At 45.3% G+C, this 16,059-nt stretch overlaps 1 protein-coding gene across 1 annotated transcript in view; it reads left to right on the top strand.

The window, feature by feature from the left end:
- RHPN2 (rhophilin Rho GTPase binding protein 2) overlaps positions 1-16,059 on the top strand; it is a 54,771-nt gene that overhangs the window by 31,716 nt on the left and 6,996 nt on the right. The window contains exons 5-14 of the mRNA XM_080645559.1: positions 2,741-2,818; positions 3,177-3,301; positions 4,818-4,984; positions 6,722-6,909; positions 7,308-7,464; positions 9,393-9,512; positions 10,970-11,164; positions 14,839-14,915; positions 15,459-15,605; positions 15,893-16,048. Coding sequence (XP_080501685.1) covers positions 2,741-2,818; positions 3,177-3,301; positions 4,818-4,984; positions 6,722-6,909; positions 7,308-7,464; positions 9,393-9,512; positions 10,970-11,164; positions 14,839-14,915; positions 15,459-15,605; positions 15,893-16,048 — 1,410 coding nt within the window. The remainder of the gene's footprint in view (positions 1-2,740; positions 2,819-3,176; positions 3,302-4,817; positions 4,985-6,721; positions 6,910-7,307; positions 7,465-9,392; positions 9,513-10,969; positions 11,165-14,838; positions 14,916-15,458; positions 15,606-15,892; positions 16,049-16,059) is intronic.

The following is a 16,059-nucleotide window of genomic DNA, read 5'->3' as shown; positions in this document are numbered from 1 at the left end:
GCAATCTGCCTTGCTGGCATCTCTAGAAAGGCATTCTCTCTATGCCAAGATGTCATAAATATTTTGCTATTGTTTCTCTTACTGCTTTGCTTAAAAATTTTTAACATCAAATCTTTCATCTGTCTGGAATTTGTTTTGGTGTAAAATGTGTGGTGTAAGGCTTTAACTTTTTATTTTCACCAAACAGGCAGCCAGTTTCCCATGTACTATGTATAAAGAATCCATCTGTGGTGCTGGGAGATGTCTGTTTTCCTCCTTACCTCCACCCCCCACCACCGCACCCTCTTCCATCCTGCTCTGTGCCAGGGAGACAGCGACCAGCTCCTGCTCTGTGGTTTCTTATTGGGTGTGGCCAGGGGGGAGGGGTACCAGCAGGAGATGAGAGGATGGGAAGAGAGGGAAGTTGGGCATTTATTCCCAGCTCTCTCAACTGGCTTCCTTTGTTGTTGTTGTTGTTGTTGTTATTGTTAATCCTCACCTGAGGATATTTTTCCATTGATTTTTAGAGAGAGTGGAAGGGAGAGAGGGAGGGGGACGAAAAGAGAGAGTGTGAGAGAACATAGATGTGAGAGAGACACATTAATTGATTCCCTCTTGAACACACCCCGACCCTGGGGATTGAATCTGCAACCCAGGTATATGTCCTTGACTGGGAGTTGAACCTGTGGGCCAACGCTCTAATCACTGACCCTCGCTGGCCGCTGGCCAGGCCTCAACTGGCTTCCTTTTGCATTCCCGTAGGGAAGGTCATGGTGGCTATTCAGAACCCACCTCAAATAGCCACCTCTCTGGGTTTCCAAAGATCCTTCTCCCCCTTGGCCCTTTAGCTCTGGGGTTCTAATGGCCTGGAGGTCCCACACCATCCATAGCTCTTTCCTTAAACTCACAGCAGTCACACCATTTGTGTGTGCCACCTCCTTTCTCCCTGAATCTGTTGGATGCTTCAGCCTTCCCCACTTCCTGGAATTCTTGCTTTAGTTATATACCTGATTCTTGAATTTGCTTCAGTCTGTTTCAGACCCATATCTGGTTTCATTGTCTGTCCATTTCTCACTGTTTAACCCCTGTGTGTTTCAACACTTTGTAAATAGAGCAAGCCTCCATTATTACTATGCTTTTCAAAACGTTCTTAGCTTTTCTTCCATGTTCTTACTATCATACTTTGTCAAGTTTTGCAAAAATAGTACTTTTTGAGTTTTAATTGAAATTCATTAGAATCATAGAATCAAATCTAATTTGGACAAAAATGCACCTTACAGTGTTGCACATTTTCATCCATGAGTATATTTCTAATTGTTGCTGTCAACAAACGGCAAGTTTATGGGGGCAGAAACCACATCTATCTTATTTAAATGATTTTATGAATTAGCCCAACCAACGTAGCTCAGTGGCCTATGATCTATGAACCAGGAGGTCACGGTTCGATTCCTGGTCAGGGCACATACCTGGGTTGCAGACTCAATCCTCAGTGTGGGGCATGCAGGAGGCAGCCAATCAATGATTCTCTCTCATCATTGATGTTTCTCTCTCTCCCTCTCCCTTCCTCTCTAAAATCAATTAAAAAATTTAAAAAATGATCTTACAAATTAAATGAAAGAATGACATAACTAATGTCCTTCACCAAAGTTTAATAGTTATCTGCTTAATTATATTATTGTAGAAAGTGTGTAAAGAGAATCCTCATAGACACTTGGGAAACATAATTGCACAATCCCTCCTCACCTTCCTTGCAGCCCAGGAGAGCCAGTGCTCACAGAGGATGTATGCAAGACTGTGTTCTCCACCCCCCATACTGCTCTTGTTTTTTCCCTGTAATACTTGCCATCTTCTAATATACCATGTAATTTACATACTTGTTGTGCCTGTTACTTATTGTCTGTGCTCCTGAGAGAATATAAGCTCCACTGGGCAGGATCTTTGTTTTGTTCACTGACGTAGCCCAGGCACTGTGAACATGCCTGGCATAGGCCCATGCTCATCAGTAGTGCCCTATGACTGAGTGAGCTCAAGCACTGGGCAGTGGGCCCAGTAAGAAGGCTCGCTGCGGGGCTTCATTTGTGGACGTGCCAGAGCTGCTGTCACACAGGTTCACAGCGCAGGCCTTGAGGGTAGTACCCCCCAGACACAAGTTTCCTTTTCCAGGAAGAACCTGTGCCCAGGTACTGAGGGAGCCCAGAGGATGCAGGTCTGAGCCCCTGGATATCTGTGACGTTTACCAGAATCATTTAATGTACAGGTCACTTACCTGTGTTGCAAAGACATTTTTAGAAATAATTTCAGCTTTCCTTTTTATTGAAACAACAAAAGCAAAATTTTTAAATACACATAAACACAATTAAGAAAATAAACCCTATGACTCAAAAAATCATGATAGTGTACAATCTCCCATAAGTTTCTTTGTATTCTGCATGTATTTTTATTTTATTTTTTAAAGACTTTCTTTTTTTAATATATTTTTATTGATTTCAGAGAGGAAGGGAGAGGGAGAGATAAAAACATCAATGATGAGAAAGAATCATTGATTGGCTGCCTCCTACACAGCCCCCACTGGGGATAGAGCCTGCAACCCAGGCATGTGCACTTGACCAGCATCAAACCCAGGATCCTTCAGTCCACAGGCCTCTATCCACTGAGCCAAACCAGCTAGGGCTACATGTATTTTTCAAGTGAGCACATTAGACATTACTCTTTTACCTCTTTATGGTTTAGAATCAGACCTTATCTCCATTTTACCTTACAGGATTTTATTCTGGAACACTACAGTGAAGATAGCTACCTATATGAAGATGAAATAGCAGATCTTATGGACCTGAGACAAGTACGTTTCTGTATGCAACAGGGAGGGGAGGGTGGCTGCTGGAGCTTGTTGAGTCTTCAGAATATTCTCCCTATTGCATTTGAAATCTTATAGAATTGCAGATGGTTGGAGGTGATCTGGAGGGGCTGTTGGAATCATCTGTTTTCTTGTCACATAAGGCCACAGAAGGGAAGAGGCCTGCCCACTGGCATGGCTGGGGCTCGATTCTGGCACTCCTGAGTTCATCCCAGCCCTTCCACCCCTCCTAGAGTTAATGATACCAATAGCAGGGCCAAGCTGCACAGAAACAGTGTGTGTAAGCACCTTCCAGCCTGTGTTCCCCTCCTCACCCCCATGGTGCTGATTCCTTTCCTTTCAGGCTTGTAGGACACCCAGCCGGGATGAGGCCGGTGTTGAGCTGCTGATGAGTTATTTCCTCCAGTTGGGCTTTGTTGAGAGCCGATTCTTCCCGCCCACCCGACAGATGGGGATCTTGTTTACATGGTAGGTGCCTGGGCCTGGACCTGGACCTGGGCCAAGGGCTGGTGCTCGGGCTACCCCACTTCGGTCACTACTTGGAGCCTGGGCACCACCTGTGCACTGTGGGCCCCTCTCTCTAATTGTCCCCTTTGTACAGCACGTGTAGATAAACTAGTGGTTATTTGCGAAGGGGACCTGAGGGGAGAAGGCTGCAACAGACTTTGCATGTTGCTTCTCAGAACAAGTGAGCCAAGGAGAAGAGGCATTTTTTCGTGCTCATTTTATTCTGGGGAAACACGGGGGCTCTGAGGTGGAACCAACAAGAAGCAAGATTCTTGTTCCAGATGAGGTGGGGGCTGGGAGTCAGGTTTTGTCCCAATGACAAGGGTGCAAACAGAAATAGATCAAATGAAAAACAAAGCTGAATACTTAAGATTAGTGTTGCTGAAATACTTTACAGCTGCTGTCCCTGTTCTGCGTGGGGGTGAGAGGAGACTAAGTCCCGACAGGGAGGGTTAAATTCGAGTTAAGTTATCCCTCAGCAGGCCCACGGGAAAGGAAGGGCAGGTGATCATAAAGGTGCTGTTAGCTGCCTGCTCAAGTGAAGGTGCTAAAGGTGATTTCGCCTCAGTCTTGAATTAAGGAGAAGCTCCATGTCTACCTGCTGGTTGACGTGTGAACTTTAAAACAAATCCTAAATCTTTTAGATTTTAGCAAGAATTATGAGGGGTTTGTAATTGCTGTATTTCATTTAGGAGAAGCCTTATCTTTTTTAAATATGTATTTTAGAACAGTTTTGGGTTCACAGCAAAATTGAAGGGAAGGTACAGAGATTTCCCATATACCTCCTGCCCCCACACAACACACCCTCCCCCAACATCAACCACCAAAGCAGTATGTTGACTTACTACAGTTGGCACAGTATCACCAGAGTCCACAGTTGACATTAGGGTTCACTCTTGGGGTTGTACATTCTACATGGATTTGGATAAATGTATAATGACAAGTATCTACTGTTACAGTATGCAGAGTCCTTTTACTGCCCTAAAAATGGGTTTTTGTGCTCCACCTATTCGTCCCTCCCCCTACTCCCCTCTGAAACTCTGGCAACCACTGATTCTTTCTCTGTCTCCATTGTTTTGCCTTTTCTAGAATGTCATATAGTTGGAGTCAGACAGTATGTAGCCTTTTCTGATTGGCTTCTTTCACTTAGCAATATGCATTTAAAGTTCCTGCATGTATTTTCATGGCTGGATAGCTTTTTTCTTTTTAGTGCTGAATAATATTCCACTGTATGGATGTACCAAAGCTTGTTTATCCATTCACCTATTGGAGGGCATCTTGGTTGTGAAACCTTGTTTTTGTGTGCTATTGTGCGTCTTCAGTATGATCAGGCCCATCATCTTGTTTGGAAATGAAGGCCTCGTTGCATGTGCATTTTTTAATTTATTCAAGAAATAAGGTTTGTCCATTTTTTACCCCCAAATGGCATTAACTAGCCAAGTAATCTGTATTCTCACAACATATTTCTTTTAAATAGGTATGACTCCCTTACCGGGGTTCCAGTCAGCCAACAGAACTTGTTACTGGAGAAAGCCAGCATTCTGTTTAACATTGGAGCCCTCTACACACAGATTGGGACCCGGTATAATCGGCAAATGCAAGCTGGGCTGGAGCGTGCAATGGATGCGTTTCAGAAAGCTGCAGGTGTGTCTCCGAGAGGGCTGCTGGGTACCCCAACTGAAGTGGGTCTGTGGGTCCTTCCCAGGTCTCACGGGCCTGAAAGGGCCAGGCCAGTTTCCAGCACTGCTGTAATTTCCCACCAAGGGAATTACTTAATGTTTTACACCCTGTTGGCTCCGTCTGGGTCTGGGTTATGGCTCATGTGCACCGTGAATCCTATGGTTAACGATTAATCCTTTCCAAATGAGTGGCCCTAAGGATGGCAGTGAATGGAGTGTTCCTGTGAACACTGAACTGAAGAACAGAGTAGCGAAAGCAGGCTTTTTAAAAAATCATGTGTGCCTCATTGGTGCCTGTTACTACTTATGCCTTTATATTTTGCTGATTCTATGAAGCCTGCCCACCTAAGGTTGCTCTTCTTGGCCCTTGGTCAAGTGTCACTTATTACCAACCTATGGAGCACCAGGGTGAGAGGCCTGGTGCAGTGAGTGGGCCCCAGGTGGTGTCTAAGAGTCCCCTCTAGCAACCCAGAGGGGAGCAGACAGCCTGCCGCAGTTGCCATCTTTCTATAGAGCGGTCTGTGCTTTGTGGTAAAACCAGAGGAACCAGTCAGATGGGATTCATGGTAGAGATTTTATTTTAGCTCCAGGTTGATGTCTGTTTATGTTGTGACAGTTAATTTTCTAAAGCATAAAAAACATAAGCTGAGGGCTACAGCTTGAAAATTTCCATTGGAATGGGCTGCACTGATCCTTCCTGCTTCCTGGGCAAAAGCCCTGAATTTCTGAATGACCAAGTGTTCAGTGTCCCCCTGAGAGCCCTCAGTCATTCCTGCCTTCTGCTTTGCCTTTCTCTAGTGCCTGGTCAGGTTTGGACTTTCTCACAGTCATCCCAGGAGACACAGGAATGGACGGGAGCCAGGCTGGTTTCCTTTCTTAATACAGATGTAAATGTTTTGGAAGAGAGTACTATCTTTTTTTTTTTTTTTTTTTTTTTTTTTGAGAGAGAATTTTTATGAGTTTATTTGAGCCAAACTGATGACATTGCCAGGAAGCAAGATCTCAGATGCTCCTCTATCATTTTGTAAACTGTGGTAAAAGATACATAACAAAATCACCATTTTAACAATTTTTTAGAGTACAGTTCATTAGCATTAAGTACTTTCACATGGTTGTACAACTATCTATCTCCAGGGATTTTCATCATCCCAACCGAAACTCTGTTCCTATTAAACAGTAACTCTCTATTCCCTCTCCCTCCCAATCCCTGGCAAACACCATTCTACTTTTGTCTGTATGAATTCCAGTCTATTCCACACAACTCGTCTCAGTGGAATCGTGCAATATGTGTTCTTGTGATTATTTCACTTAGCATAATGTCTTCTTCCATATTGCAGCATGTGTCAGAATTTCCTTCCTTTCTAAGGCTGAAAAATACTCCGTTGCATGTTTATAGCACATTTTGTTTATCCATTAATCCATCAATGGACATTTAAGTAGTTTCTGCCTTTTGGCTATTGGAAATAATGCTGCCATGAATGTTGTTGCACAACTACCAGTTTAAGTCCCTGCTTTCAATTCTTTGGTGTGTTTTCCTAGGAGTGGAATTGCTAGATCTTATGGTGATTGAAAATCAGATTTTTTAAGATGCTTCAGGATGCCACTTTTATATGTTTGCTTCTATCATTCTCTGTATTTCTGAGTAGCATGGTGAAATAAATATGATCCTCAACCAATGTGCAAAAAAAAATTCCAATTGTAGGGGTTTTGAACTACCTGAAAGAGACATTTACTCACACACCGAGTTATGACATGAGCCCTGCCATGCTCAATGTGCTGGTCAAAATGATGCTTGCACAGGCCCAAGAAATCGTGTTTGAGAAAATCTGCCTTCCTGGGATCCAGAATGAGTTCTTCATGCTGGTGAAGGTGGCTCAGGAGGCTGCCAAGGTAAGCCTTCCTGGTTCTTGAGACTTTCAGAGTGGGCAGGATGCGTTGGTGCGGGCTCATTGGAAGTAGTGGACTTCCCATGGCAGCTGCCTATGACTGGGCAGTGTGCCATCCTGGCCACAGTGCTGGCTTGCATTTTCTTGGCAAGTACTGGTGTTTCAGATATGGATCACTGATTCCATCTGCAGCTTGGCCTGAAAACCAGCATAATGACAGTTGCCTGATCTCCCTGTTAACTCTGACACTGACAGCATGAAGCATCCTTGGAGTCACTCCCAGATTCTGGAGCGGTCTCTGGCAGGGGCTGCTGCATAGAAGAAAGGGCTCTTTTTCTTCATCCTGGGTACATGAGGGCTCCTGTGCCAGGCTCCCCCTTCCCAACATCCCTTCTGTTGCAGGTGGGAGAGGTCTATCAGCAGCTGCACGCGGCCATGAGCCAGGCGCCAGTGAAGGAGAACATCCCCTACTCCTGGGCCAGTGTGGCCTGTGTGAAGGCCCACCACTATGGAGCCCTGGCCCACTACTTTGTAGCCACTCTCCTCATCGACCACCAGAGTAAGGCTTGGGGGTTTGGGGGCTCTGAGCTTCGGTCAGCGTTGTGTTTTTCCTGCTTCCAGGAGATTATGAGCTGAATAGGGGCTGTCTGTGTGCCCTGGAGAAGCTTAGGGGCTGAGGGTGGGAAGTACATGTTGATCCAAATAGCTGTCACATAGGCCAGGGTGCGATTAGGCATTAATATGTTTCCGCTGTGGGAGGAAAGGGGGAAGTGTTAATTTTGCCTGGGATGAAGCAGATGATGTTATGGAGATCTAGAACAGGGTGAGGACCAGGGCATTGACTAGGAGGCATTTGTCTGAGGCACAAAATCTAAGGGAATGCCCCAAAACTCAATAATCAAGATAAAATTTTAATGTGACACTTTAAATGAATCAAAATTAATGCAAAAAATTCCATGGTGATAAATTTATTAAAATTGATTTTAGAGAGAGAGAGGAAAGGAGAGGGAGGGAGAGAGAGAAACATCGATTGGTTGCCTCTCATAGGCATCCTGACAGGGAAAAGACCCTGCAACCCTGACCAGGAATTGAACCCACAAACCTTTAGGGTACTGGACAGTGCTCCAACTGAACCACACCAGCCAGAGGTCATCAAAATTTTAAATAAAGTTGGGAGCCCTGGCTGGTGAGGCTTAGTTGGTTGCAGTGTCCCATGTACTGCAGGGTCGTGGGTTCAGTTCCCAGTCAGGGCATATACCAGGTTGCAGGTTCGATTGCTGATCAGGTGCATACAGGAGGCAACTGGTATCTCTCTCTCTCTCTACCTTACTGTCTCTCAAAAAAAAAAAAAGTATAAATAAACAAATAAATAAGGGAATCGGTAACAGTTCTATGCTGAGCCACATCAGAGCCTGAAGCAAAAAGAAATTTTGATTTTTTTGTTTGTTTACATGGATTTTTTGTATTGATTTTGATATTTAGAAACTTGTATTAAACAATTATATACTTGCTGAGATTTTGGCACCCCTTTCAATTTTCAGCTGGAGGCGAGTGCATCACTCTCCTCACCCTCCTTTTGGCTCTGATCTCAGGTCAGGTGGGAATTTTGTTGTAATTAGTACTCATCAAGGCAGCCTCCAGCATAACAAAGAGAATAACCTTTGGAGCCAGACTCCCTGGGTTCATATCTTAGCTCTGCCATTTATTAGCTGTGTGATCTTGGGCAAGCTACTTAGCTGCTCTGTGCCTCAGTTTTCTCATCTTTAAAATGAGGATATGAAAGGGACCTATCTCACAGGGCTGTTGTGAAAACAGTGGCCATGTCTAAAGCTAAATAGTGCCTTGTATGTAGGTGGGCTCCCTAAATGTGTTGGCTGCTACTTACTGCTGGTATTATTATGTAGTCTGCTAGGCAGGTGAGTCATGTAAACCAACGCAAATACAGTGCTTCAGTAGTTGCAGCAGAGACCACCAGTGAGGCAGCAGTGGACTTCTTGGTATAGTCATGGACAGTTTTTCATTTGAGTTGGACTTTGAGCTCTTAGGAGGACTCTTTTAGCTGATCAGGGAAGGAAAGGATAGCAAGAGCAGCCGCCTGAGCTCTGAGATGGAGGCCAAAAGTGTTGAGCGTAGTGGGGAGTGGTTTGGTGAGGTTAGAGGGAGACATGTACCGGGGACGGTGCAGACACAGAGGCCAGCAGAGGTTTGAGGCGGGGCTGTGATGGGAGGTTCCTCGAAGTGGGTGGATTGGAGGGGTTGAGAGTGGGACCTCAAAACCAGATTATGAGCCCTAAATATGCAAAGACTTTTGGAGTTTATCCAAGGGCAGAAAGGAGACCTATTATCCCAAGTGCCTTGTAAAACTGGAGAAGAAAGGAAGCTGAAGATGTGGTTGGAAGAGAAACCTCTAAGTGGGTCTGTGGCGCCGTCTCCAGAGCCCTCAGTCACGTCCACGAGAAGGGACTCATCCTGTGGCTCTTGTTACAGTGAAGCCGGGTACAGATGAAGACCACCAGGAGAAGTGCCTGTCCCAGCTCTATGACCACATGCCAGAGGGGCTGACGCCCTTGGCCACGCTGAAAAACGCTAGCCAGCGCCGACAGCTGGGTGTGTATTGGCTCTCCTGCTCCCTCCCTCCTTGTGCCCCATTTGTTGCCCAGCTGGTCCTGCTCACAAACAGCCCCAGACATGTCCCCAGGGCAAGGCTTGGAGAGCAGAGGTCCAGAGTCATTGTGGCCATTCTGGATTCAGAAACCATGAGGCGTAGTCCTCTCATCTCTGCGGGCTTCCAGAGCTATGTTCTCGCAGGTTCCGCGAGGGCCCAGGCCTCCCCGGTGGAGAGCTTTGACAGTCTTTTATCACCCCTCAGGTGGAAGGACGGACACAGTAGTTCATTTTCTCAGGTCATACCTGAGAACTGGTAATGAATTGTCCTGGCTTGGTCTCTGCCCAATCTCACTACCACCCCTCCCCCCACCTACCCACCCCGCCCCGTAGTTTCCCCATCTCAGTGATGGCAACTGCATCCTCCTAGGTGTGCAGGCCAGAAACCTGGACTCACTCTGTGCTCTGTCTCCCCACAACTGATTAGCAAATCCCATTGACTCTACCTAGAAAGCCAGCTGCTTCTCACCCTACCACCCTGATCCAAGCCACACTTGTACAGTGTTTACTAAACTGACATAGACTTACTAACCCTCACACAATCCTAAGAGATAGATATGGCATGATCTCCATTTTTCAGTTGAGGAAATAGACACAGAGAGGTTACACAGCTTGCCCACCTATTTGCAGAAGCCTCATAGCTGGTCTTCCTGCTTTTCTCTTTGCTCCTTCATGGTCCATTCACATGGTCAAATCACATCAGTCCTCTGCTTACACCCTGGTGGGCTCCCATCTTACCCACAGTAGGAGCTTAAGTCCTCACCCTGCATGGTTGGACTTGGTCCAGCCCCTGCTCCTCTCTGCCCTCATTTCCTACCCTTCTCTGCCTCACCCCCAGACGCCTTGCCCTTGAACACATAGGCATGGTCCTGCCCCAGGGCCTTTGCACTTGCTGTTTCTTCTTTCAGGAATGCTCTTCTGTTAGATATCATCATGGCTGCTTCCTTACTTCCTTCAGGGCTTTATTCAAAAGTTATCTTCAAAGAGGTCTTACCTGATCACCCATCATAGAAGAGCAACTTTCCATTCCCAGTCTTCTCTTGCCACATCTGCCTACCCAGTTTCACATTTCTCCATAACCTGATTGCCACACATTCCATTACATACTGCTTTGTTTGTTAATTATCTGTCTTCAGCCATGAGCATGTAAGCTCCATGAATGCATTGCTTTATCTCCACTGCCTAGAACATTCAGTAAATATATGGTGAATGGCTGTGTTATGTACATAAATGAGCACATTGCACGTGCCCTGTAGAGAGACTTAAGCCATCTGGGCAGATTCTTCAGAAAAGAGAATGCCCACCTTTCTGGGCTGATCCTTGGGCACTTTGGCTTTCCTTGAGGTACTCGTGCTACAGTGTAGGACACATGTCACATGGTGTTGCTTTCCTGTTGGCAGGCAAGTCCCATCTGCGCAAAGCCATTGCCCATCACGAGGAGTCTGTGAGGGAGGTGAGCCTATGCAAGAAGCTCCGCAACATCGAGCTGCTGCAGGAGGTGCTGTCCGTGGCACACCAGCGATCCCAGCTCAAATACACTCAGTACCAGGAGGACGATGACCTGCTGAACTTGATCGATGCTCCTGACATTATTTGTAAGTGATCTGGGTGCCTGTGCCAGGTACCGAGTGTGGCCTGTGTGAGAGGCAGTGGCACTTGGGGCACACTGCTTTTATTAACTCATTCTGCAGGGGCTGGGCAAGCCCTCGTAATGCGCTGGGCACTGGGAGGGGCAAAATGCTGCTCTTGCTCATCTCCTTGTGCCCGAATCCAGGGGTTTCATTATAGACTTGTCCTTGACAACCCCTAGTGACTACTGACTTCCCTCCTGCCCCTTGATGCTCCTCATGGTGTCCGGGTGCTTTGTCACCTTGTCCATTCCCATTTCCCTCTCCACCCCCTTTGCTGACTTTTCCTCCTCTAGATTCCTTTCCTTAAAGTCGCCCAACCTCCTTGGGGTTCCAGTCATCACCTCCACTCAGGAGACTCCCTTTCGTGTTGACATTTTTGCTACAATCCACACCCACCCACATTCCATCTTGTATAACTTTGATATCTGCCTTTTACAACTCAGGCTCTCTGGTTTGAAAGCCAATGCATCCTTATTCTCTCTTCTAGGCTTGCTCCTTCCCCTGTTTACTCCATCTTTTATTAGCACCAACATGTATTTTTCTTCAAAGACAAAAGTTATTTTTATTATGAAATGGCACCTAAAACTTTCATTGATATAGTGGAACCAGGGGATACAGGAAGAGTTCTTCAAAACCTAGTTCATCGAGCCCTAGCCAGTTTGGCTCAGTGAATAGAGCATCAGCCTGCGGACTGAAGGGCCCCAGGTTCAATTCTGGTCAAGGGCACATTCCCAAGTTGTGGGCTCGATCCCCAGTGAGGGGCGTGCAGGAGGCAGCTGATCAATGATTCTCTCTCATCATTGATGTTTCTCTCTCTCCCTCTCCATTCCTCTCTGAAATAAATTTAAAAAGTATATTAAAAAAATAAAATCAATAAAAATATTTAAAAAAACAACATCGTTCATCGAGTGTGTGAGTGTGTGTGTGTGTGAAAAACACTTAAGATTTACCCTCTTAGCAAATTTCAAGTATACAGTATGGTATTGTTAACTATAGTCACCATGCCGTATGTTAGATCTCTAGAGCTTACTCATCTTGTATAACTGAGACTTTGTACCTTTGACCAACATCTCCTCATTTCCCCTATCCCTATCCCTGGCATCTAGCATTCTGTTCTCTACTTTGATGAATTGGACTATTATTTTTTTTATTATGATTTTTAAAAAAATTCTCACCCAAGGATATTTTTTCCATGGATTTTCAGACAGAGTGAAAGGGGGAGAGGAGAGAGAAAGAGAGAAATATTGATGTGAGAGAGACACTTGGTTGTCTCCTGCACGCGCCCTAATCAAGGTCCGGGATCGAACCCGCAACCTTTTGGCCCCTGGGCCAGTGCTCTAACCACTGAGAAAAACTGGCCAGGGTGAGTTGGACTATTTTATTTTATTTTAAAATATATTTTATTGATTTTTTACAGAGAGGAAGGGAGAGGGATAGAAAGTTAGAAACATCGATGAGAGAGAAACATCAATCAGCTGCCTCCTGCACACTCCCTACTGGGGATGTGCCCGCAACCAAGGTACATGCCCTTGACTGGAATCAAACCTGGGACCCTTGAGTCCGCAGGCTGACGCTCTATCCACTGAGCCAAATCGGTTAGGGCTAGTTGGACTGTTTTAGATTCCACATATAAATGAGATTGTGCACCACGAGCATTTTCTAAGGATCTCCAAAGTGTTGAGCACTGTCCTGTTTTCAAGAATATGAAGATGAACTGGACACTTGTTGCTGCCCTTGGAAAGGTGTCAGTAGTTCTGCCGTGGAGGCCAGGGGTGGAGGGACCTCCTCAGAGGTGACTTTACAGTGAGAATGACTAGGATCCTCCCAGGAGTTAGGGGAAGGGATGGAGGGTGGCCCAATCAAAGGAACCCCCTTTGGACAAACCCCCTTCGATCCTACTTCCTAAATCTCTGTCCGCAGCTCTGGAGTTCCACCCCCCAGTTTTCAGGGGCTAGCAGCTCCTTAGAATTAGATTCTAGCTCAGGCTAGAATCCTGGGCTTGGCTGTAGTAATGTTGGCTGATATCTACTGAGCATTTGATCTGCCAGGTCCAATAATAAGCACCATTTGTATACAGAATCTCATGCAATCTCCTTTGCCAACTGTATGATGGAAGTACTGGTATTCCCTTATCTTAAAGATGAGACCATAAAAGGCTTAGGTGACCAAGCTGGTTGGTGGAAGCAGGAATAGTGCTCAGGGAGTCTCCTTCACAGACACTGTGGCCACTTCCTTGGACCCCTGGTCCACACCAGGTGCTCTGTGGCCAGGATGTAGAGATATAACCTCCCTGGAGGGAGGGAGACACATGACTCCTGGTGAGTTCCAGGGGTGGTGGCACAACTCTTAGTGGATGGGCAGCTTCTCCAAGCTCAGCACTGTATCAGGCAGTTTGTAAGAAGCCACAGGGTCATCCTGTGAATAGATGGGTGTGATATACCTTGGCAGTGCCAGTCTGCTTCCTCAGGTTTCTTTTTATATTGTTGTTCATGTGTACTTAGCCTGCACTGGGATCCTGTGTGAGAAGCCGACTAGCATTATGGTAAGGAGTGGGGGGTTGGGTCTGCCATAGATGTGTGGAGATTTGAGCTATTGATGGACACAATTTGGCAAACTCACTGCTCACTGTGAAATCATCACATTACACACTAATAATGAAAAGAAGCACATCTCCTCCAGGACTTTGTGCTCTCAGACATGGTACTTCCTTCCGTAACAGCGACGCCTACAATATAGATTATTTCTCAGTAGGGTTTTATGAGTGCCCAAGGAAGTCCACTAGTCCGCTTGAAGGCAGGGAATGTGTCAGTTTGTCATTGCTCTGTCTCAGCCCCAGAGCAGGGTATGGCTTATGGTAGGTACAGGTCACACTGGACCAGGGGGGTAGACCAGTAGTCCAAAACCAAGTGACAGGACGTATGACTAGGAGCGAGGTTTGCTGCCTCTTCCCTTCAGAGCAAAGATTCAGACCTGAATTTTAATTTTTTAAATTTATTTTGAGAGAGAGAGAGATCGATTTGTTGTCCTACTTATTTATGCATAAATTGGTTGATTCTTTTTTAAAATACATTTTTATTGATTTCAGAGAGGAAGAGAGAGGGAGAAAGAGAAACATCAATGATGAGAGAGAATCATTGATCGGTGGCCTCTTGCATGCCCCCCACTGGAGATCGAGCCTGCAACCTTGGCATGTGCCCTGACCAGGAACCGAACCCTGACCTCCTGGTTCATAGTTCAACGTTCAACCACTGAGCCATGCCAGTCAGTCTCATTGGTCGTTTCTTGTATGTACCCTGATGGGATTGAACCTGCAACCTTGGCATATTGGGATGATGCTCTAACCCAGTGGTCAGCAAACTCATTAGTCAACAGAGCCAAATATCAACAGTACAACGATTGAAATTTCTTTTGAGAGCCAAATTTTTTAAACTTCTTCTAATGCCACTTCTTCAAAATAGACTCGCCCGGGCCGTGGTATTTTGTGAAGAGCCACACTCAAGGGGCCAAAGAGCCGCATGTGGCTCGCAAGCCGCAGTTTGCTGACCACTGCTCTAACCAACTGAGTTACCTGTCCAGCATCGAGGATAACTTTTAACTACAGAAATATCTATACTTTCCCTTTTAATCTTATTTTCTAGCTAAAACTGAGCAAGAGGTTGAAATTATAGTGCCACAGTTCTCCAAGGTGACAGCAACAGACTTCTTCCAGAAATTGGTATGTTGAGTGCTTATTTCATAATGACCTAAGGGACAGCTTTTACATGTTACAAGTATGTAAAAGGTTATTTTTACATATTGTAGATCAGGGATGGGGAACGTCTGGCCTGCAAGCGGTATCATTTGGTCTGGCCCTGCTATGGCAACTGCAGGCAGGACTCGGAATTCAATAAATCTAGGATCTTTTTTCATAGCAACATAATTTTTAAGATGATAATTTTGTATGGCTCTCGAATTATGTTATAAATATCCAAATGGCCCTTGGCAGAAAAAAAGTTTCCCCACCCCTGTTTTAGATTTTCTTAATTAGAGATTTTAATTAAGACAATTTTATTTAAAATATATTGGATATTTTAGAGAAAATGGCAATTCATGTTCTCATATGACTGCTGTAGCATGTATTACCTCAGATGGTGTCATTACGTTAGTCTCTAAGCAAGGCTGAATGACATCTGCAAAGACAACAGGCAACATTTCCTTTAGCTTTCAAATGCCTGATGCAGCCTTCAGATCCCACAGCTAATGATATTCTATTCCAAAGGGTCCTTTGTCTGTGTTTTCGGCTAACAAGAGATGGACATCTCCTCGAAGCATTCACTTCACCGCAGAAGAAGGGGACTTAGGGTTCACCTTGAGAGGAAACTCTCCAGTTCAAGTCTACTTCCTGGATCCCTACTGCTCTGCTGCGGTAAGTGTGTGCCATTCTAGGTGGGGCCAAACTCACTGGCATTTTTGCAGGCAGTCAAACTGGTAAAATACAAAGAAAACTGCCCAAACAAACATGTGGGTGAATGATTTAGGGTTCCTTTATTAAAAAGACTTCTTATGGATGTTACATGCCCAAAGAGGAAAAGATTAATTTTTAATTCTTAAAGCAAATTTATGCAAATATCTATTTTATTAATGAACTTGGAAACTGATTCCAGGAACTGAATGAACAGAATGTTGACATTTATTTCCATTATACTTTTGTAGCTGGCAGGAGCCAAGGAAGGGGATTATATTGTTTCCATTCAAGATGTGGATTGTAAATGGCTGACAGTGAGCGAGGTTATGAAACTGCTGAAGAGCTTCGACAAGGACGACATTGAGATGAAGGTTGTGAGCCTCCTGGACTCCACCTCATCCATGGTGAGCGCTGA

Source organism: Plecotus auritus (genome assembly GCF_963455305.1).
Source record: "Plecotus auritus genome assembly, chromosome: 10".
In the NCBI taxonomy this organism is placed as follows: domain Eukaryota; kingdom Metazoa; phylum Chordata; class Mammalia; order Chiroptera; family Vespertilionidae; genus Plecotus; species Plecotus auritus.
Note: the sequence above shows the minus strand (reverse complement) of the source record. Positions and strands in the feature narration are given on the sequence as shown.